This window comes from Amphibalanus amphitrite, unplaced genomic scaffold (genome assembly GCF_019059575.1).
Source record: "Amphibalanus amphitrite isolate SeventyFive unplaced genomic scaffold, NRLGWU_Aamphi_draft 000073F_arrow, whole genome shotgun sequence".
NCBI classification, from domain to species: domain Eukaryota; kingdom Metazoa; phylum Arthropoda; class Thecostraca; order Balanomorpha; family Balanidae; genus Amphibalanus; species Amphibalanus amphitrite.
Window position 1 is genome coordinate 661,459 of NW_024881569.1, and position 22,035 is coordinate 683,493.

General features: G+C 46.4%; 3 protein-coding genes across 3 annotated transcripts; all 3 read left to right on the plus strand.

Annotated features, from left to right (window-relative positions):
* The first annotated feature begins 5,966 nt into the window (after positions 1–5,966).
* On the plus strand, positions 5,967–6,992 carry LOC122379217 (annexin A13-like). Its single transcript, XM_043361224.1, has one exon. It carries the CDS (start codon positions 5,967–5,969, stop codon positions 6,990–6,992), a length of 1,026 nt encoding a protein of 341 aa, XP_043217159.1.
* A 4,154-nt stretch (positions 6,993–11,146) lies between these two features.
* Positions 11,147–12,146, plus strand: LOC122379183 (apolipoprotein D-like). Its single transcript, XM_043361155.1, has 2 exons — positions 11,147–11,292; positions 11,684–12,146. The coding sequence occupies exons 1-2, from the start codon at positions 11,197–11,199 to the stop codon at positions 12,122–12,124; spliced, it is 537 nt and encodes a 178-aa protein (XP_043217090.1). The 5' UTR covers positions 11,147–11,196; the 3' UTR covers positions 12,125–12,146.
* Positions 12,147–15,695: 3,549 nt separating this feature from the next.
* Positions 15,696–21,145, plus strand: LOC122379184. The gene is made up of 6 exons (XM_043361156.1): positions 15,696–15,921; positions 18,071–18,288; positions 18,705–18,773; positions 19,303–19,439; positions 19,609–19,743; positions 20,083–21,145. Exons 1-6 carry the CDS (start codon positions 15,858–15,860, stop codon positions 20,198–20,200), a joined length of 741 nt encoding a protein of 246 aa, XP_043217091.1. The 5' UTR covers positions 15,696–15,857; the 3' UTR covers positions 20,201–21,145.
* The last annotated feature ends 890 nt before the right edge of the window (positions 21,146–22,035 follow it).

The following is a 22,035-nucleotide window of genomic DNA, read 5'->3' on the forward strand; positions in this document are numbered from 1 at the left end:
GATGAAAAATGACCGAAATACTTTCAAACGTACGCATTGAGAGCTATCGACTGCTTTTTACCGCGTCTTTTTTCTAGCCCTCTTAGTTTTTGAGTTAGAGGTGGGTGGTAACATATGCCCCCCCCCCCCCCCACTAGGGCGAAGTTAGCTGAGACCGCCACTGGGGCGCTGGTTAATTAGGTGGCAAGACGTCCTTCATGTTTGCGTAATCAAACAACTAAGATACGTATGTATAGCCCCAACAAAACAACAAGACTGAACTGAGCACAAGCATAATAATCAGTGATCAGACAGGATCTACATCCCCATTGTCCATTTTAAAAAAAGAAACATCGATGGCGGGACACGAACAAGATTCTCAGTACGGAAGCACCATTGAGAAACCCTTGCGTTCATGTTACCTCCAGCTTCAAACAGGATTTCAATTTCAGTCGGCATCCTTCTTCGAAGCTATATGGCGGCCGCGGAGGGCTCTCGAAGACGGCGGAGTACGTCTCGAGTACATGCTGAGTGCTGGCGCGATTGGTAATAAGACTGCCCGGCTGGCTGCCCTGGGGCGCTAACCACGGCGGCGGACCGGCACAAGGAGCTCGCGGGCGGGCTCAGAGGAGACGGGGGACAGCAATACCGTCTGTTTACCAGGCGGCTGACATACGATCATACCGGCTCACCAGTCGGTACACAGCACTCACAGGCGATAGATGAGCGGAGCGCACTGATCTGTTTTTATTATTATTATCATCTGTCAGTTTGCCAAGGGCTAGCGTCAAAACCAAGGCCGTATATATATATATATATATATATATATATATATATATATATATATATATATATATATATATATATATATATAGTCGTAGGGTCAAAACAAAGAAGTCGGCCGAATGCAAGCTCACCAAAGAACATGCAACAGTTGGGCGATGAAATGGAATGCAAGTGCAGTAAGTAGACTACTTGTCATCAGTCATGGTGCCTGAGGCTGCCATAAATTTTATATCAAGCTTTCTCATTTAAGCCTTCGAAGAAAACGATTGTCTTTTCTTTTCTAAAAGGACAAATAACAAAGGACTGCACTCTTTGGTCAAGTGTCAAGTACCATGCTGGATATTCGCACTTCATATTACGATATAGGTATGATACCGAGACTTTTTCCCTAATCGACAAGCAGTGCTATTGATGTGTCCGGGTCATACCCTTTAACTGTTTGGCAGCGATGAAACATCAAAACTGGGCAGCGTAAACAATCAAGGTTTTATCAAAATCTGGTTAAAGCAGTTCAATTGCGTAAACGCAATTCCAAAACTAAAAAGTACCTATAAACTATAATTAGCTAAACCATTACAGTTAATCATAGAGTACATAATATACTTAATTTAACCTTGCAGGCGGTGGGGGTGCATTTTTTGCCCCCCTTTAGTTTTTTCGATATATCTCGAGAACCGCTGCGCCGATCGTCACCAAACTTTCAGTACCCTCCCGGGAGTAGCTAGCGCACATGGTGACCAAAAATTTTTCCAAAGGCTATGATAGGTTGGCCGCTAATGACGTCAGAGTGACGTCATTTTTGCCATTTTCGACCCAAAAAAAGGTTTCGCGGGAAGAGCTGTCAGGCCTACAGCTTTAGAGATACAGAAAAATGTTTCAAACATAAGAGGTGTAAAATTAGGAGGGCTACAAAACTGTTATCTCGGATTTTTGAAATTTTTGGATTTTGACCTTCAAAAATAAAAAATAGATTTTTTGAATATAAAAAACGAAAAATCCAAAAAGTTTTTGAATTTCGAAAAAAACGGAATAAATGTGATAGTCCCTACCACGTTCTATCTACATACCAAATTTGAGATCGATACCTCTTTTTTTGGCCAAGCTATAGCGAAAAAACTGTTCAAAATTGATGACGTCAAACTTTCAAACTCAATTTTGAGCAATTCTAGACCTCGTAGCGCAAAACAAAGACCACCATTAGACTCCCCGTGACGAGCTGCATCGAATCAATACCCATCTTATGCAAAAATATTAACTTTGAAATTTGACCTTTTTTGACCTGACCTTGACCTGACCTCCACCAGAAAGTGACCTAAACCGTACCTGATGGTCTTATAACCAACACCATTGAGTTTGAAATGAAAAACTGGCCATAAAACATGCATCGCACACCCTTAATAAAGTTGGGTTCATGTGGTGACCCTTGGTGACCTTTGGTGACCTGACCTGTGACCTGACCTGGTATGACCAGTGACTTTTAATAGCAACATATGTACTAGACAACTGACGCCCTATCGCTGATTTTCGACAAAATGCGTTTTACTCGGTGTTATAGCGCTTTCCCTAGAAGCCCCGTGAACGGTGAAACATTTTATCTTTGACCTGACCTGTGACGTCATCGGTGACCCCGAGGTCAATGAAATTTGATTTTCCTCAACAAATTTGATAGGGCTATCGAACGCCGTTTGAATTTTCCGGATCCGTCCAGTAGTTTCGGAGATTCCGGATTCCGCGCAGTGGGGGGGGGGGCAAAAAATGCCCCCCCCCCCACTGCGCGGAAGGTGGCCGGGAGGCCCACCGCCTGCCGGGTTAAATTAGGTACATACAGACCCTAACCACCTGATAATTTTCACATTTTATGCGTGGAGAAAGTGAAGTGACTGCATCAATGATGCCGTGTTTATGTCATTAATTAAGGAAGAAAAATAGGTTTAATTTAATGCAAACAGCTTGCCGATTCAAAGACTTGTCTGTCTACATAATAAGCCGTGTACTAGCTATCCGATGCTGTCGCAACGTTCAAGGAACGTTTGGCCATGTTGATTGTTGAGCCGTACCATTGAAAGGGAAATGAGATATTGGAAGGCGGACGCTGCGGAGGAGAGAGAGAGAGAGAGAGAGAGAGAGAGAGAGAGAGAGAGAGAGAGAGAGAGAGAGAAGAGAGAGAGAGAGAGAGAGAGAGAGAGAGAGAGAGAGAGAGAGAGAGAGAGAGAGAGAGAGAGAGAGAGAGAGGTGGGGACTCCAAGTAAGGGCTATTCTATAAAAAAAACTCGGATTTTGCTTCCTTATGCGATTGTGTAACCGTGCAATTTTAATAAAGCGTTTTTTTATATCGCAAAGTTGAAGGCAAAATGATATATATATTTGATATTTCAGACGATGCGGAAGAGGCAAATGCCCAAAAATTATCAAAACCAACAAAAAACACATAGTAGACTACGTTTTAATGCTATACTTCCAAAACAAAACACTTACGATACCTACAACTAAATCAGACAAACCAACCAAATCAGCCCAGTGTCTAGACGCCCAGACGTCTGTGTGTCTGGCCCGGCGTCTGATAGCTAATGGCCAGAACAGAGAGCAGTGATCCCTTGTCTGGGAGCATAGTCTAAACCCCGGAGCTCTAGGGATACACGCCATTTGCCGCAAAAAGCAATGCGTGGGATTCTCGGGCAGCTTTTTGGGCAGCTTTTTAGCATGGGGCTGCAAAGTATAAGTCGGGGTATGGAATAAGGCCTGAGTTGAACGACCCAGTCTTTTTGTCGATACAGCACGATCAATGCGAAGTCACTCGTATTGCACAAATGAGTGCCAAGCAGAGTAGGTGGCCGAGCAGGTATCCCGCCGAAAAGACAAAAACGCAGCCAATAGATTGCATACTGCACATGCACAACTGAGTGCGTCGGAGTCAGTTGCGAGTCATAAAACTGAAGAAATTTGGAAAAGTATGTGAGTATTCTGAGACCGTCTCCGGATCTGCCGCCACAGTAAAGCTATGTAGTGTACAAAGCTACATGCATAGGTGGTGCCACAACGATGCGCATTGAGCGCCACAAGGGCGTAGGCAGACAGCAGCGGCCCCGATCGGTTTCGTTTCAGTGTTTGGGGCCCGGCCGCAGCTGTGTGTGGTGTCACCGTCTCCAAGCAATGCCATTGATTCGACTGGGAGCCCGCCAGCGGCACCCGCCCCGCTATTCCGTGACATGTCTCTGTACATACTACATACATACATACATACATTGACCCCTGTCGTGATTGGCGTGTGCGGCAACAGTGAGCGATACCTCTTCAACCGCGACCGTGAACGTGCACCAGCAGGGAACGCCGCTGGGCGCCCCCTATCAATCGCACAGAGTGAGCACCTTTTCGGCGTGGTACAGTCCACAGCAGAAGTAATGTGCGGTTTCAGTCATGGGTATGTTCTGCTTCTGAAGCTTAGGAACGATTAACCAGACTACAATGAAACTTTGAATGTAGCTTATATGTATCGTCACCCTTGCAGCTGCAACTTTAGCTATTGACATCTTCTTTTCGATCACTCCGCATTAAAGAATCGCCAGTCAAAACCAACCGTTGAGATTGGTAAAACCCTACATTACTTTAGCGGTGGGCTGTACTTACATAGGGAAGCGTGCCACCAATCGGTACGCTGGACGAAACGCATTAGTGACGAGCAGTTGTAACGCAACCTTCGGAATAGCTGAGTGCAGGCAAGGCTCTGAGCCTTAGCGACTTCAAACCTGTTATTACCGATGAAGTTACACTGACAAACACCTGACGCTCGATGAACATACGCGAAGAAACGTAGCGTCGGGCAGAAGTGCAATAAGTGAAATGAAAATGGCAGGAATTTCTAAATGTGTTGTGTTTCTTCAGGTGATTATAGACTATAGTTTTTTTTTTGCTTACCAGTAGGCTAGTAAATAATCATATACGTATTTCGCCACTTCAAAGAAACCTATTTATTTATAAAATACTTATGCATTGTAAATGTCACAAGAAATTCAAATTAGGTACACTTTATTCAAGATAATACAAAAACTCCATTGTTCCCAAAACGTAGCCGTTAGTAAAACTCATGCAAGTTCAAACAATTACCTATATTCGTACCAATCGTACCCCGATTAATTTGATAACAAAAGGCAGGTAAGCACAATGTACCTATTTTTAGTATTATTATCATTATTGTAGGATTATGACCTCCATATAACAATGACGCCGTTGAAATGTTGATGGTTTTACTAGCCGGTTGACGAAGGGACTTGTGGGAGCCGCTGTTGTTCATCGCCATCTTTGCTTCCTCAAGAGCTCCTACAAAATGCTCAAGAGCTCCTTTAATTGTTCTAGGGAATTATTCTTGTTGTCATTGCAATTGTTATGTTGTAATTGTTCGGCTTGCTTACTTTTGTTGTACGTTTGAGGATGGGAATATAGCGATACGCTGAGCCATCCATGGGTGCAATTTTATTTAACAATACCTAAGCTATCGCTTACGGTGCATGATTTATTAACGTTTTTACGATAAACGGTTGTAGGCCGGTCATTGCTGCATTTCAATAATTATCCATGCATACATGCACGGGCTGGCTATAGTGATTAAACTATTACGCCTATTCCTGCACTGGCCTTCGCACACGCTACCGTTGCCTAATGTGTTTCCGGGCGGCTGCTGGTCCGGTTCAGCTGTGTTAGGGGTCAGGGGAGGTGGGGTGGGGATGGGCAGCCCATGTTGCTAACAACAGACGTTGATTGGGACTTGGGAGCCAAGGGCTGGACTGAGGTCGACGCCTGGGTCAGTGCATCGGTTACCTGTGCTGCCGAGCGGGTGCGCACAGTCCGAGTCTTCCATCTTTGAGTGGCGGGGTTCCCAGTGACATTAGTTGGTGACTGGTGACATCGAGCAGCATACAGTGTAGCAATGGTGCGAAAAGGATATACAGTGGTGTTTGTGCCAACCAATTATCACCAAGATATTTTGTCACTCAGGTGTGGAGGAGAGCAGCACTGACTTACGTAAAAACGTGGCTGGCTGCTTTTGTGGTCCTACAACGTCTTGATGTGCTGAAACTGAGCCAATAATTTAGCCTTCAACACCAACTACAAAATATTATGACTAAGTGTTACAGAAACATCCACGGCACATGACTGTCCATTAGAAACCAATTACTTTCTCCATAGTGTCAATGTCTGAAGGCACAATGCCTGGACGTAGCAAAGTCAAACAAAGGAGCTCGAACAATGCCAAGCCGCTTATCACAACGCCACGTGGGACTATCAAGCCACACAAGGACTTTGACGAGGAAGCAGCCACCGGCCAGGCCAAGAAGCTGCATCGCGCACTGCAGAAACCCGTTAACATGGCCGTCGTGATCAGCATCCTCACCAAATACACCGTCGAAGAGAGAAAGTACCTCGAGGACGTATATAATGTCCAGTTTGATGAGAACCTCGATGCGGCGCTGCGGCGTGAGACCTCTGCGAATCTGCAGGCCACCCTGCTGGCCCTCATGCAGTGGGAGAACCAGTTCCTGGCCAGCTGGACACGCCGAGCCATGAAGGGTCTGGGCACGGACGAGAAAACTCTCATCGAGATCTTCTGCGGCCGTTCGCAGGCAGAGGTACAGAACGTGGTCAAGGCCTACCAGAGAATGCACGGCCGCTCTCTGGAGGCCGAGCTTCGGTCGGAGCTGAGCGGCGACTTCAGGCAGCTGATCCTCGGGCTCGTCCAGCTGGGTCGCAACGAAGACGAGCTGGTGGGAGAAAACCGCGCCCGCGAACTGGCCGTCGAGCTGCACGCGGCCGGAGAGGCGCGACGCGGCAAGGACGCCGCCGTGTTCGTGCGCATCTTCTGCGAGACAGGCTGCGCGCTGCTGCGCAGGGTGTTCGAGATCTATCCGCAGGTGAGCGCCAAGGCCAACAGCATCGAGAAGGCGATCCGGTCCGAGTTCAGCGGTGACATGAAGACAGGCCTGCTAACGATGGTGCAGTGCATCTCTGACCAGCCGGCTTACTTTGCCGAGAAGTTGTACCGGGCGATGCGCGGGCTGGGTACCGATGACGGAGCCCTCATTAGGATCCTGGTATCGCGGTCCGAGATCGATCTGGAGAATGTCAAGGAGAAGTACCAGCTCAACTACGGAAAGAGCCTGGCGGCGGCGGTGGCTGATGACACTTCGGGTGACTACCGCAAGTGCCTGTTGGCCATCATCAAGTCTTGGGCCTAGATGGCAAATAAAGCAAAAGCAAAGACAAAACTGAACGGCTCTTATTTATTAAAGCAAGAGCGTGAAACGTGTTGTACATCTTTGCAACTATTCAGATGAATTTAGCAAGATAGGCAAAGAACAGGCTTATTTAAATGGTAGTCTCGTTTATCACAGTATGTAAAGCTGTGTCGATTTCCAGCACGCATGGGTAATAATGTGAGAAAAGTAAAAAAGCGAATAGAATCTTCGTTGTTTTAAAGCCTAAAAAATAAACGCGCCTCCATAACAACGCCTCAAACCCATTCGCCCTATGTAGCTGTGAATTTCATACGCCAACGCCACATTACTTATTGTGAGAATGTGGTTGTGATTCAAGTCGTGTCTGCTTTCTCATCGGAGTTTTCTGTTTCAGGGTTCAGATGCTAGCTTTAGTAACCTAGTGGGTGTTTAGTCAACAATTGCTGCATCCTTTTATTGAAATACACATAACTTTGCGATGTGTGCACGGTTTAATGCAACACTTTTAGGTATGCATACCAATCATGTGTATGTAGTGTGTACTGTGTGGTTTAGTAGTGCGAACTACGGAGTACTTGGTGTCAATCGTGATAAGTGATAATTCATATATTCCATGCTGTTGTTGTTATATCCTGCCACTGTAGTTGTGTGTGCAACCACATAGTTATATGTATTCATAACCATATCGGTGTTAAATGTTTATTGGCGATGTTTCTGTGAAACCACTTAAATAAAATTCATTGCGGCATTAATGAAACTTTGGCATGCTTTCGTGTCGCCTGGAAATAATGAAGACATTATTTACAATCCATGGCACTATTTCATGTTACACCGTACCGTGTAGATAAAGAAAATGAATATTACATTTCCAGTGAAACTGGCTGTAAAAATGCAATATTCGTCATACAGTTGCGCGGAAAATATTCACGCAGCGGTGGCCTTGACGGCAATGCAATATCATCAGTCTTGTTCTATAGGTATTATAGGATCACGATTGTAAAGAAAGTTTGAATTAAAATTTCCACAAAAAGCCTATCAGCCTATGAGTACCTACGAGTGTACCAGTGCATCATTCAATCATGTTTGTTGTTACCACCAGTCGTCGTCTTTTACCTATAGGTTAAAGTCAACACACCTTTCAGCCAACATAACAAGCAGGCAACTTTTGCATGACACAAGAGGGCACTGGAAAATCATTGTCAAATCAAGAAGCACAAAGTATTATTACAAGCTTCATTTATTGGTCACAAGTGACCAGATTTCATCAGACTGTGGAAACACGCTGAATAGCAAAAACAATCAAACAATAACAATAATTACACGTTGCAGCACTGCAATGATGGCGTTGGCATGCATTGGCAATGATATGACAGGTGACCCCGTCCACTCGTTCGCTGTAAGCCATAGGTACTTCAGCTGGCCTCAGCAGCGCTGGCGCGCACACCTGGCGCGGTTTATTTACAAATGGACCATCATTCTACAGCTCAGACCTTGTCGGAAATGCAGCGTTATTGTTGCATAGTGTTGTAAGGTGGTGGGCCAGCGATTAAAAGTCCTCGAACCCAGTCGATGTGTGTGGACAGCGTGACAGTCGCTACCAAAGGTTATCAATATGATAGTCATATCAAGGATGTGCTCTGCCAAAACAGGAACGTTGCCTTCTGAAAATCACGTGGACCAATTGCAAGCTTTTGCCGGACCGTTGTCAGTGGGCAAAGGGCAGATCTTCCCGTCCCTTATTTTTGTGTGAGGCATCAGAAACCGCCGCTGACTCCCCGAGTGTGTGTATCGTGAGCGCAATGCATAAGGCACCTGACAGACCAAACATCTTTTCTGTCCTTATATACTTCATAAGGCTGCACGGGAATGTGTGCACTGATTTGTCAGTGACCTGACCTGTAAGTCATTTCGACTGCAGAATTATTTCCGGATAAGGAATTAGCCAGATGTACATACAAGACACTGTTTCCTGTACCTATAGGTATGTACAAGATAGGTAAGTACCTACGTAAATCATCCGTGGATAGGTATACTTATCCACCGATGATTTACGTATACAGGTATCACAAAACGCCAACTGGCGTGCAGCTTTACGTATAGGATTGGCAAATTCAAAGCGTTATGGCACGCCAATTCCAGGAACTGTTGATATAAACGTCCTCGACCTTCATATTTGCCGGCTTGAATAACCTAAAAAATGGCACGCACGCACACACACACACATCATAAATCTCATATTTTATTCATTGCCGTGACATTGATAATAGTAACTGAACGATTCAAAACTGCTCTTGCTGCGAAAATACGGGCGTGCTCAGACACGATAGCTGAGAGACGCCATAGCCAAAATTGCGATGCATACATTCAGATGGGATGTATTTTATGTCGGTTATAAATGCTGCATCTCTGTTATACTCGTAATACAAATGCATGAATAAGAATAACTACGTAATTAATACGAGATCACAGACGTCCATTGTGCAGCGCGATGTCCTTGATCTCGACCTCAGCCTAAAGACCCCGACCCCGACCTCCGCGTCGACGTCACGTCACTGTGCTCTATATGCTCAGTTAAAGACTTCCAAAAACTGCGCAAGTGCTTCCATCAAGGCATTGAAATGTGGAAATGAATAAATGAATGAATGAATGAATGAGAATGAATGAATGAATGGATGGATGAATGGATGAATGAATGAATGAATAAGGAGCCACTTGGACAGCGCAGCGAGGCACAATTCATATCGATATGCCTCTGTGAACATTCAAATTTGTTATCCCTGAATTATGATACCTAATCATTATACAAACACACGTTTAGCTTAGCAATTCAGACTAAACACCAGGATAAGACACCAAACAAACAAAAGCTGCTTAGTTCGCACTGTGCGTTTGACACAATATTTTGCACTCCACCCATGCCATTACCTACCTTCAGGAAAGTTGCGCGCTTTCTTTCATCGCATCATGCGTGTAATGTTCCACATCGCACGCCTTGGCGGCTTTTCACCATTACTCGTAGCTTATGCTGGTCGGCTTAGACTATTTGTTGCTGATCTTTCCTCTATTTTCTCCAGGAGGGGAGCAAATCGCCACTTTACGACACAGCTAAGAAGCATTCCGCGAACCATGCATGATCTACCATCCCATGCTGGATCAATGACAGGCCAGCTGCGAGTGGCCTTTCCTCAATGGTGTTGGCCGCGTTATATGTATGTGCCTACTTGTATTATATGTAAAGGTACGTCGGTGCGTGGCGCGGTAAGCCGCTGCTGCCTCGTGTTGATATCCGACTAATATATTCGCACGGGGACAGGAGCAGGACGGGGGCCGGGGGTGGAGGACTCGCACAAACGCACCAGCGACTGGCGGACGGCACATCCGGCTGAGGAAGGCTACATGGGCGTCTGTTAGGCGACCCGCACACAGGGCCGACAGGTATTTGCGGCCAGACAGTCCTCTGGGATCGGATTCCACGACAGACGGCGCCCGTCCCGACACCGTCGCTCCACACTGTCTTTGAAGTGAAATTTGAATAATGTGTCCATTGTGGTACGGCCCGCTTGCCGGTACAGACCTGAGAACTCAAAATATCGAGCAAATCACTGCTAATGGAGAGGTCAATGGGCTGAATGGTGTCGCGCTGTCGTCCAAGAAGTCCAAACCGACGAAACGCCGCACAAAGGAAAATTGCGACGCAAACTATAATTCGCGTAGGTTGGATCACAGTGTCTTGAAGGTATGAAATCATGACTTGGATATGTCCTACACTGGTACCTAAAATGTCCTACACTGGTACCTAAACGGTAGACCTTTTCGTTAAGGTAATTTCTCGCGAATTAAGTTCACCAAAATAGGTAAATCCCGTATAATGCTGTCCGACCTCAATTTGGATTGCCAAAGAAATGATCATTATCGATGTACGCTGAAAGTTAAGCGCTTAACCGACGAAAAAAACACCAATCAGTTTGTGATTCGTGCTATTTCGAAGGGCACCGGCACACATCACTGTGTTTAACTTCGGTGGCGACACACTGATTCCCTGTACAGATGTGGCCATCCGTGAACTTTCCCAGCGATATCTGTAACACCTTATATAATCCCGTATCTGGCGTCTGGGCGTGACACTGTGCGCCTATAAAGGTGCGTATCTACCGCGCTGCTCGTAGGCACTCCTCACGTCATCTCCAACAGGTTCACGTTCACCATGCTGTCCACCCTGCTGACCGTCTGCGGCCTGGTGGCCTCCGGGATGGCCGCCTGTCCCGACATCCCCTCCCTGGAGGTGTTCGAAGCAGCGCAGGTGAGCAGAGCTTCCTCAGCAGCTGGGACCAAGTGTATTGAATCGGATGAGCATCAATGGTTCTGGCAGTTTAGTTTAGATTTGTGAGGGTGTGCAGGTTTGTAAACATGACCGAATGACTGGCTTTATTCTTTAGTGGAAAGGCCTTCCCAAACCAGAAGCATCTGGATCTGAAGACGGAGAGAAAGAATCGGGGAAGAGAGGAATATAAATGTGTTGTGACGTTTGCTAACCAATAACCGACGATAGTCTTGCCGGAAGCAGTTATGCCAACTATCAATGAGACAAGCATGACGCAACTGCATTAACATGAGTCGTAGGCTACTGTTTCGACGATAGGTTGCAACGCGCCATTCTGACGGGCTGGTGTGCCTCTCTGTCATGTTTGCAGTACGCGGGTCACTGGTACGAGATCCAGCGGTACCCTCTGATCGGCGAGGTGGGCGAGACCTGCGTCCAGACCAACTACACCCTCCAGGCCGACGGTTCTGTCCGCCTGGAGAACCGCGGCAGGAAGCCGGATGGCGTCATCGACTCCATCACGGGCACAGCGCGCGCCGAGGACCCGGCGCATCCCGCCGAGCTCAGCGTGCTCTTCGACGAGGGCTTCCAGGGCTCCTACAACGTGATCCGCACCGACTACAGCGCCTCGGCGCTGGTTTACACCTGCACACCGCTGGGGGACATCATTCTCGAGTACGCCTGGTTCCTGTCGCGTGAGCCCACCATGGACCAGGCGGTGCAGGACGAGTACACTCGGATCCTGGCTGACGCCGGCTCGGACACCAGCCAGCTGTCGGTGACGCCGCAGGACTGCGGCAGCCTCTTCTGAGCTGTACATATCTGATGTAGAGGAAGGAAGGGGGGGGGGGGGGGGGCGAATGGGCGTCGACGCCATCTTCTCAACTATGCTCTACGAAAAAGGACCTGGGAGTGGACTGTTGAGGGTGGTTGGGGATGAATGAGTGTCGGGCGGAATAGAAAGTTTTTTTTAGATCGATTAGCACGCGTATGACTAATAACCACATGACGCATATTACTTGCCTTCTGGTTTTAATGCAATTGTGATGTCATAAATATATGTTAACTTAACGCTAAAGAACATTGTCTGATGTGTCGCGAGATAGTATATTATATATTAACATTCCAGGCGGTGGGGAGATTTTTTTTTGCCCCCCCCCCCCTTTAGTTTTTTCGATATATCTCGAGAACCGCTGCGCCGATCGTCACCAAACTTTCAGTACCCTCCCGTGAATAGCTATTGCACATTGTGACCAAAAATTTTTCCAAAGGCTATGACAGGTTGGACGCTAATGACGTCAGAGTGACGTCATTTCCGCCATTTTCGACCCAAAAAAAGGCTTCGCGAGAAGAGCTGTCAGGCCTACAGCTTTAGAGATACAGAACAATGTTTTGGCCATAAAAGGTGTAGAATTTAGAGGGCTACAAAACTGTTATCTCGGATTTTTGATTTGTTTTGGATTTTGACCCCCCAATTTTTTTTAAATATAATAGCCGAAAAACCCAACAAGTTTTTTGAATTTCGAAAAACCGGAAGATATGTGATAGTCCCTACCACCTTCTATCCACATACCAAATTTGAGATCGATACCTCTTTTTTGGGCCAAGTTATAGCGAAAAAAACTGTTCAAAATTGATGACGTCAAAATTTCAAACTCAATTTTTAGCAATTCTAGACCTCGTAGCGCAAAACAAAGACCACCATTAGACTCCCCGTGACGAGCTGCATCGAATCAATACCTATTTTATGCAAAAATATCAACTTTGAAATTTGACCTTTTTTGACCTGACCTTGACCTGACCTCCACCAGAAAGTGACCTAAACCGTACCTGATGGTCTTATAACCAACACCATTGAGTTTGAAATGAAAAACTGGCCATAAAACATGCATCGCACAACCTTAGTAAAGTTGGGTTCATGTGGTGACCCTTGGTGACCTTTGGTGACCTGACCTGTGACCTGACCTGGTATGACCAGTGACTTTCAATAGCAACATATGTACTAGACAACTGACGCCCTATCCCTGATTTTCGACAAAATGCGTTTTACTCGGTGTTATAGCGCTTTCCCTAGAAGCCCCGTGAACGGTGAAACATTTTATCTTTGACCTGACCTGTGACGTCATCGGTGACCCCGAGGTCAATGAAATTTGGTTTCCTTCGACAAATTTGACAGGGCTATCGAATGCCGTTTGAATTTTACGGATCCGTCCAGTAGTTTCGGAGATACGGGGGGGGGGCAAAAAATGCCCCCCCCCACCGCGCGGAAGGTGGCCGGGAGGCCCACCGCCTGCCGGGTTAAACCGCGAGTAGGTAGAACAAATCTGTTAAACGTCAAGCCGATAGGCGAGACGTTTAAAATATTTTTTCTACCTTCGAGCGGTTTATTGATTTTATCCCGTACCGCCGGTATCTTTCGGGCGCTTAAAGTTAAAAAAATACATTTTATGTAAAAAATACGACATATTTCAGACTAGCCGAAATGTCAACTAGACGTTCAACAGTTTGTTAAACGTCTAGACCAAGGCCCTATATACCGTCTAGACGTTTAACAAATCAGTTAAACGACATCTGATAATTTTCTCTCTTTGCACGTGAAGCAATTGTTAACACTGTCTACGGTGCGGGATTATATATTACTGAACGGCTCTGGGAAAGAAAAATGGAAACCGAGGTCTTTAAATAATTGTAGGCACGAGGCGTAGCCGAGTGCCGGAGATTTTTTGAAGACCGAGGTTTCCATTTTTCTTCCCAGAGCAAGTTCAGTAAGATATTTCCCATACGTCGTTTAATATCTATTCAGAGACTCACAATTTAATTATTGAAATCACCTTTTTTAAGATTTTTATCAAAAAATCACCAGAACTGTAGGCCATCAACCCGTGCCGGAAAACAGTGCAGGAAAGATCACGTGCAAATGTTTACCGCACGGCTAGGATTATGCTAAAGGGATATCTCGGCGTATGGGAAAATATATATTAAACCACGAGTAGGTAGAACAAATCTTTTAAACGTCGAGCCGATAGGCGAGACGTTTAAAATATTTTTTTTTTACCTACGAGCGGTTTAATAATTTTTTCCCGTACCGCCGATATCTTTCGAGCGCTTAAAGGTAAAAAATACATTTTATGTTAAAAATACGACATAGGATTTTTTCAGAATAGACGAAAGTCTACTAGACGTTTAATCAGTTAATCGACATCTGAAAATTTTCTCTTTTTGCACGTGAAGCAATTGTAAACACTGTCTACGGTGCGGGATAAATTGGCATAACGTATTTAAAAAGAGACATTGGGGAATGTGGTGGACTGATTTGAACACACTTCAAACAACTGATAAAAACGACGGAGCTTTTCGTGTACTTTACATACGAATAACAGCGAGTACAATAGCACCTACAACACGAATACAACCAAGCATACAAAGTGCGGGCAATCTAACCCTCGTCGAACCTATTGTTTTTCTTTATAACGGTTTCCTACATACCGGCACACAGGTTTTCTATATAAACGGGTAACTTATAGTTCCGCCCGGGCTATGAGTTTCGCTTCTTATTTCCGCTTCGTGGGAAAAGGACGTATGTGACGTTAACACACAGCGTATTGATACCCAATTATTTGACGACTGAAATGTGGCAGCCGATTGTAACAGAAGTTGTCTTGGCAATGACGAGTAGATTAAAAGTCTGATGAGTGATGTACCTAATATGTAAAACGATAATACCTATGTTTATTACAAGTCCTCTTAACTATGCTCCACGAAAAGCAAAGCTTGCGCAATAACGCGTTTTTAACCAGCATTGAATCAGCTGTAACATACCGTAATACATATATCTTAAAGTGAACATAGAATCACGCCCCACCCGTTGTAGCTGCCTGAACCGATGAGATAACAATGGTGTTAGAAACTTCATATTATAATAATTAATTTGAGGCGCGGGAGATTGGATACAGATATGCAGCGACTCATACCCAGCTCATTCCGTTCACTCAACAACTTCCGATTGGTTCGAGTTATTTCTGGCCTGATTGTACTCCAGTGCGGTGAGAAGGTGATGCCTAAAACCATATTTATCCACACATGTAGCACTCGGCATCATGGTAACGCAATACGGGTGGAGACAGCCCAACTGCGACAAACCATGGCGTTCAAGAACGGTCACAATCGCGCTGGAGTCGGATCAACCACCCACCCGCTCCTGACGCGCCGCCGACAGCGTAAGCCATACACGGGAGCCGATTTGTGCGGGTGCTGAGTGGCCTTCTGCTGAGGCCACTTCACTGCCTTGGTGAGACTCCTCCGCTGCGACGATGGCGACGGGGGTGTTCCGCCGATCACGTGACCTGGGAGCGGGCGGCGCCGGCGGGGGCGGCAGCTTCTCAGAGGGTTAGCGGCGCGCGCGCGCGCGTCTCGCGTCCGACGCCGGATCACAGGTGCGTCGGAGGAGCGCTACCTGCCCGTATAAGAGCGCCGGTGCGGCTCGGCCGACCGACAGCAGCGTCCGTGCCCGTCTTGCAGTGCCGTCCCAGCCGCCGGCCCGCGCCATGAGCAGCTGGAGCGTCCTCGGGCTCCGCGCCGGAGCCGCCCGGCCGGCCGCGCTGCTCCTAGGTAGGTAGAGCGGTACCGGCGCCGACTTCTCACCTCTGTCCTCCCTGGGCCATGAGAGCAGGACAGGGAAACGAGCAGCAATGCTGGCCAGCTTAGTAAGGCGCACTGAGACACACCTCACCGGACGTATGTACAAAAGTTGGTAACAGCGGTATTTCAGCAGAACGGTTAGCATGCTAAACTGCAAGGGAAAGATTTAATAATACGCTTAAAAAGCCAAAACTAGCATCAAAAGTTCTAAAATTCACTTCTCATGTACAAAACTCGCCATGCATAAACCATTGGAATCGAGGCAAGGCCTGTTCGTGATGCGGAGGCTCAAAAGGAAACGGATATCTACGAGTTATAATCAACACTGACTATTATCAGACTGCGTAACCAGCTAAAGGATCGTTCTGAGCACACCATTTGTAGATGAATGTGCCCTATGGACCTGAACGTGAGGAGTTCTGGTAATTGGTAAGCCATTACATAAGGCTCTTCTCTTCGTTTTTTTTCTTACTCAATTATCTTTAAATCTACTCTGGTAAGAAATCATTAACCAGAACGCTAACGGCAAATCACAATACCTTTTTTATCATTTGTATTTGTTTGCTATCTTTCTATATCACAAAGATATTCAAAATTCGGTTATCAATGTGACAGAGTGATAGGTAACACTACATAGAAAAACTGGACATTCAGAGCTTGGTCTGAACTTTCGGAATTACGACAGAAAATCTCCCAATTTAATTTCATGATAAACGGTGACCTAGAATAAATACCAAACTATTTGGAATTTCATCTTTTATCATTCTTTCGATTCCACAAGTTTCATCACTAGATGAGCACGATTTCAACTACAGGAACGATATTGCATCAATATGGAGTAACTGCAAATGGACAAAACCTCATAGTGGCCTGACCGGCAAATGATTTCTTCTAAGATGCATTTCTAGGCATGCATTTTCAGTTACTCAAATGTCACTTTTAAATTCATTGCTTTCGATCGAATTATCAATTAAGTTCATTCTTAGAAGATTATTTCAAGATCATTATATCGCCAGTTAAGACTCAGATATATACTGATCTTTGTTTGGAGGGAGACAACAGACACAGCCTCCTGTTATTTTCTTTAGTTCGCAACAAAATACGCTCAGTTATCCGAGCGTAAGAAGCCGTAGCTCCTTGTCCGACGCTCGGTCTGGGTCCTGCAAGCCTCAGTCCGGCTCATCCATTGTCAAAGAGCGAGGGGCATCTCATCTCATCCCAATTATTGAGGAATTGCCTGAATAAGACAGCTCGTTAGTTATCATGGAATAACACCAATAGACAGCTAAGTGGGTTTGAATGACGGATTCTGGATGCGTGCATGTAAAGTTGTTGCTCGTTTACGCAGCATTCACATCTTGGAAACTATTATGCCTTCCATTCGCTCACACATTTCACACTCATGACGTGTTCCCCATCCGCAGGAATTATACATAGGTAGAATGCGGTTTACAATATAGTGCATTAAACGAGGTGATAGCGAGAGAGTATGATCGCACACTGCAATCCCATTGTGGTTACTCATTCGTAAAAATACGGCACACATAAGCACACTTTCATCTTCCGTAACTTAATTAATCGAAAGGAAACTAAGGTTCCTGTCACCCCACGAACAATGTTTAGTTATTACTAGTCATTAACTTAATGCACAATGGACGTGTATAAAGGGAATACGTACACTTTTCGTATTGTTAGCAATTAAAACCGAAAGAACGGAGTTAAAACTTAAATATCCACCTCGTATGTGTTGGTACTTGCCATGTGTATAACTTGACGTTTAACTCTCAATAAATAGCAAATCAAAATGTGTGCGCTTATTCTTACCGTTCGTCTGGCCCTCACTCGGGTCTATAGTGCACCATATCTGACCGTTCGGTTTTGTTGTTATTGACCGTTCGGGTCTGCTGTGTACCACGTGCGACCGTTCGGGTCTGCTGTGCACCACGTGCGACCGTTCGGGTCTGCTGTGTACCATGTCTGACCGTTCGGGTCTCTTGTGTACCATGTCTGACCATTCGGGTCTCTTGTGTACCATGTCTGACCATTCGGGTGTGCTGCGTACCATGTCTGACCGTTCCGGTGTGCTGTGTACCATGTCTGACCGTTCGCTCGCCGGCAGGGCTGCTGGCAGCCGTTCGGGTCAGCGGGGCGTCACATCTAGAGACTACTGTACTTCTGCGCGACCTCGACTTCCTGGACAAGCTGACCAACCCGTGCCAGATCACCAACACGGGAAGGCCGCTGCCGACCAATCGCCGCCAGGAGGGGCGAGACTCAGAGCTGCAGATCGAGCTGCGTCTCGCCAGCAGCCTCGCCCGCTTCGTGCGAGAAGCATCGGTCAGTGTTGGGTCAGGTCACTGTCGATTACAGCGTCAGTCACAGTCGGTCACTGTTAGGTCACTGTCGGTCAGTGGTAGGTCACTGTCGATTACAGCGCCACTCACTGTCGGTCACGCTGTTAGGTTACTGTTGGTCAGTGTCAGGTCACTGTCGGTCTCACTGTTAGGTTACTGTTGGTCAGTGTCAGATCACAGTCGGTCAGTGTCAGGTCAGGGCAAAGTCGGCCACAGTGTTAGTGCCAGTCATTTCAATATCAGTCATTACGCTCACCGTAATAAAACATGTTTGCATGAATTTTAAAAGAACAGCTACGCCAAAGTTTTTTTTTCCACAGATAACTCGAGTGCCTTATGCCTAAGCGACAGAATCAGCGATTTTTCTTTTCTTACATAGTTTTGCGTCTCCGTTTACAGGGCGTCCCGGAGTGTACTGGTATGAGCCTACAGAGCCAGCCTAGTATATCCAGCCTCTCGGGCCGGACGGTAAGTTAACGAGTCAACGATTCACGCTCGTATAAAATTACCAACTTCCTCATAATTGGCATTAGATTCTACACCTATCTAATGAGCTCATTTTCTCAGCAATACATGAAATTGAGACGTGATTTTAAACGTTGGATACGCCTTCAGCTGTAACATGACATCACTAGCCAGTGCGACATGGCAACTACGGGCGTCATTGTTTTTCATTCTCTGCGCTGCTGGGTGATGTCTGAGGTTGAGTTTGTTTGTTAAGTGTGAATTTGTTGAGACCCACTAAGACCCCGTCAGTGGACTACCTTATTCTGTAACAACAACCCCCTCTCCAACCGGTGACCAGTAATTATGTCCCCAACTTCCGTGACCCCCCCCCCCCCAAACGGTTACCAGCGACCAAAGACCACGCGTCCCGACTCCCGACCGCCGTAACCACGCCCCATTTCCATCCCCCGCCGCCCATCGACCATGAGAATTTATTCTCTTTATACCTCTGTGCCCTCCCACTAACTGCCACCCTTTGTGTCCGATACAGCGTCACGAGGCAATGCCCGAGATGTACCGCGTGTTTCTCATAGAAACAGCTCATCTCTACCTAATGGCTCAGGAAATACGCGAGTCGCACCAAACGTGCGGGAACGAGAGCCGCGGACTCGTCGACGAACTATTCTCGTGAGTATTGGAAGATGACGAGCTGCCCGGTTTAAGCAGAGAAGGCGTTTAAACAGCAAGGACTTGATAGGAATTATATATGTGACCCGTTTTAGTGAGAGGTGTTGACAAAACTGCTCCTTCTATGCTGCGCATTTTCACTCCTTGTACTCCTTGTCATCGTTTTCAGGCTGGCGGGCCATCTTCAGAACATTCTCTGCGTTATCTCCGAGAGCGTGCACCGCCCGGATCTGGAGACCGTTCTCAACTCGGTGCCTGACCTGGGGCTCAGCAAATACCGAAACTGTCACCGGCGACTCATGAGGTGAGTCGAGAGTCAGAGAGTCCAGAGTCAGGGTGATAAATAATCCTCCAGTTTTGATAGATAAGATGAGAGATATTTACCGAGTGATAGGTGGGTCAGAGCGAACATTAAGTGAAGTTGTTCTGGACAAACAGGAGAATGGTGACTCTTGATCCTAATGCATTGCATTACTGAAATTCACACGCCATTTAATTATTGAATAAAACGGACGAATTTTAAATGGCATTATCGTAATTTCTAGAGACCACATCGAACAAGGACAAGAAGGGATGGCGTTTATTACATCTAATCGACCATTACGCATGCGTCTTTATACATTCGATGTTTCTCCATCTTCAGAAACTGCCTGGTGCTGGAAAATACGAGCGCAATGCTGTCACTGTCGCTGCAGTACATGTCAGAGCAGCGGGCAGCGCAGAGCAACGACATTCGTCCGCGACTGATGGTCGTCGGCTAGTGACCAACCGACCGACCGACCGACCGGCCGACGCGCCCTGAAAGACTGAGCCCGTCTTGCAGGGTTCTCGGTCGCCGGCAATCGAAAACGACACACCGCAGAACACACTGACCACCTGACGGAACCGCCTCATCGGCCTCGCCGCTTGATCGAGTTTGCATTGTCTCGTTTAGTTATCGGGCCGATTTGTTGGCGATAATCAACGATATTGATTCTGTGCTGAATCAGTGTGATTTATTTGTTGTGTGTGGATACCTTGTCGGCGCGTTGTCTGTGACTAGTCCGAGGATTGGAGGACTGGCAGTGTTATGTAGCTGTGTCGGCTGTGTGTTGTGGCGTGGCCGGCGGCTGCCCCGGTGGCTGGCGGGTCGACGATCGGACACAGTCCGGTCACCGGCCCGAGGGACGGCCGGCCGGCCAGCACCCCGGGGACCCAGGCCGCTACGGCCGGGACCCACAGATCTCAGCGTGGTACTAGCAATGTGCCAACTTATGGCCAAACAAACGAGTTCTAGTCATTGCGCTTAGCAAGTGATAATGATTACAGTATTTCTATTGTTACAGCAGCTGATTCAGTATTATATAATTGACTTTTGTAATATCTTTAACATAGCAAGTTGCACATTTCTACTAAATGCTACAAATATTATAAATAATTTAGGTGCTCATAAAATGTGCAATATCCCCCGTTTGACAATGTCAAGATACAAGAGCAAGCACATCACTACCTAATGTTCGTTGGTTAAATGGTGTTATAAGGACATTTGAGAAGTGTTTACTTATCTATTTAAGGAGTTTCATGCTATTTCATGATAAAAAGCGCCACTGAGATCGCAGATGTGCTCGCAATGGCTCCGAATGACGAGAATATGGCAAATAAAAGTGGCTAGACGGATAAGTAATTCGTTGCACGCAATCGAAACCTGCTGTTTGAACTTCGCTTGGGAACGGATGGAAGTTGGAAGTTTCAGCATCATTTCTATCGCCAGTGACTAGTGGGTCGTATCGTAATTCAATTCCCGCTTAGCGACACAAATCTTTTACCCCGCGCCGGGCCAGGGGGAGCTGTTTGAGCAGCCCCCTGCGTTTTTTTTTGCAGATATCGGCGCGGAGCGCGGCCGCAATCTTTGATACACCTGTTCATGCATCTTTTCCGCACATGTGAAAATTTGAGACGCAGGTCGCTCAAATTCAGGTCACCAGATCACGTCAAAAGACATTACCTCAGAAGGTTAGAATGCTCGCCATTGCTTTAACTACTGAGAGACGCGATCGTTTGAAAGTTTCAGCGATTGGTAAGAGCAACTGAATGCATAATGCGCATATCTAGGAATTTTGAAATCGGTGACCTGAGGTCAGGTCAATTATGCACCCTCTCTATAAGTCAATATGGGAAAATTGAAGGGCGCCTTTTTTGGGCAAACGTAGTTCTAAATACTCTCAAGCACTCTCAAGCATCGGATCACAGAACATGACACACTGAATCGAAAAATTACACCCGTGACAATCGTGCCTCTATTGCTCTCCTGTGGAACCACTTTTGTCACATAAGCTTCACTATATGAGAAGTTGGGCAGGGGCGACAAAAACCCTCCTCACGGGCCCCCGAGATTGGATTTTTTCTCCACGAACTATACGGAAAAATCCAACTTTTTCCGTATAGTTGAATTTTTTCTCCACTGGCTAAACGCTTCTCGTGAGCGGAACAACAGTCAAGCCACAACATAAGCAGTCTACCCGTGAGCAAATTGGTTTCGCTGTCCGCATGACAGCCGATTCACGTGTGGCTGCATTCTGCCGTCTGTATCCGTATTCCGTATAGTACGGCGGCGCGA

What these genes read in the sequence shown, in the direction of transcription:
- LOC122379183 (XM_043361155.1), top strand. Translation starts at nt 11,197, where the DNA reads ATGCTGTCCACCCTGCTGACCGTCTGCGGCCTGGTGGCCTCCGGGATG. An exon ending in AGGTGTTCGAAGCAGCGCAG is followed by an intron (nt 11,293 to 11,683) that starts GTGAGCAGAGCT and finishes TCATGTTTGCAG; the next exon opens with TACGCGGGTCACTGGTACGA.
- LOC122379184 (XM_043361156.1), top strand. Translation starts at nt 15,858, where the DNA reads ATGAGCAGCTGGAGCGTCCTCGGGCTCCGCGCCGGAGCCGCCCGGCCG. An exon ending in CTCGTCGACGAACTATTCTC is followed by an intron (nt 19,440 to 19,608) that starts GTGAGTATTGGA and finishes CATCGTTTTCAG; the next exon opens with GCTGGCGGGCCATCTTCAGA. An exon ending in TGTCACCGGCGACTCATGAG is followed by an intron (nt 19,744 to 20,082) that starts GTGAGTCGAGAG and finishes CTCCATCTTCAG; the next exon opens with AAACTGCCTGGTGCTGGAAA.
- LOC122379217 (XM_043361224.1), top strand. Translation starts at nt 5,967, where the DNA reads ATGCCTGGACGTAGCAAAGTCAAACAAAGGAGCTCGAACAATGCCAAG.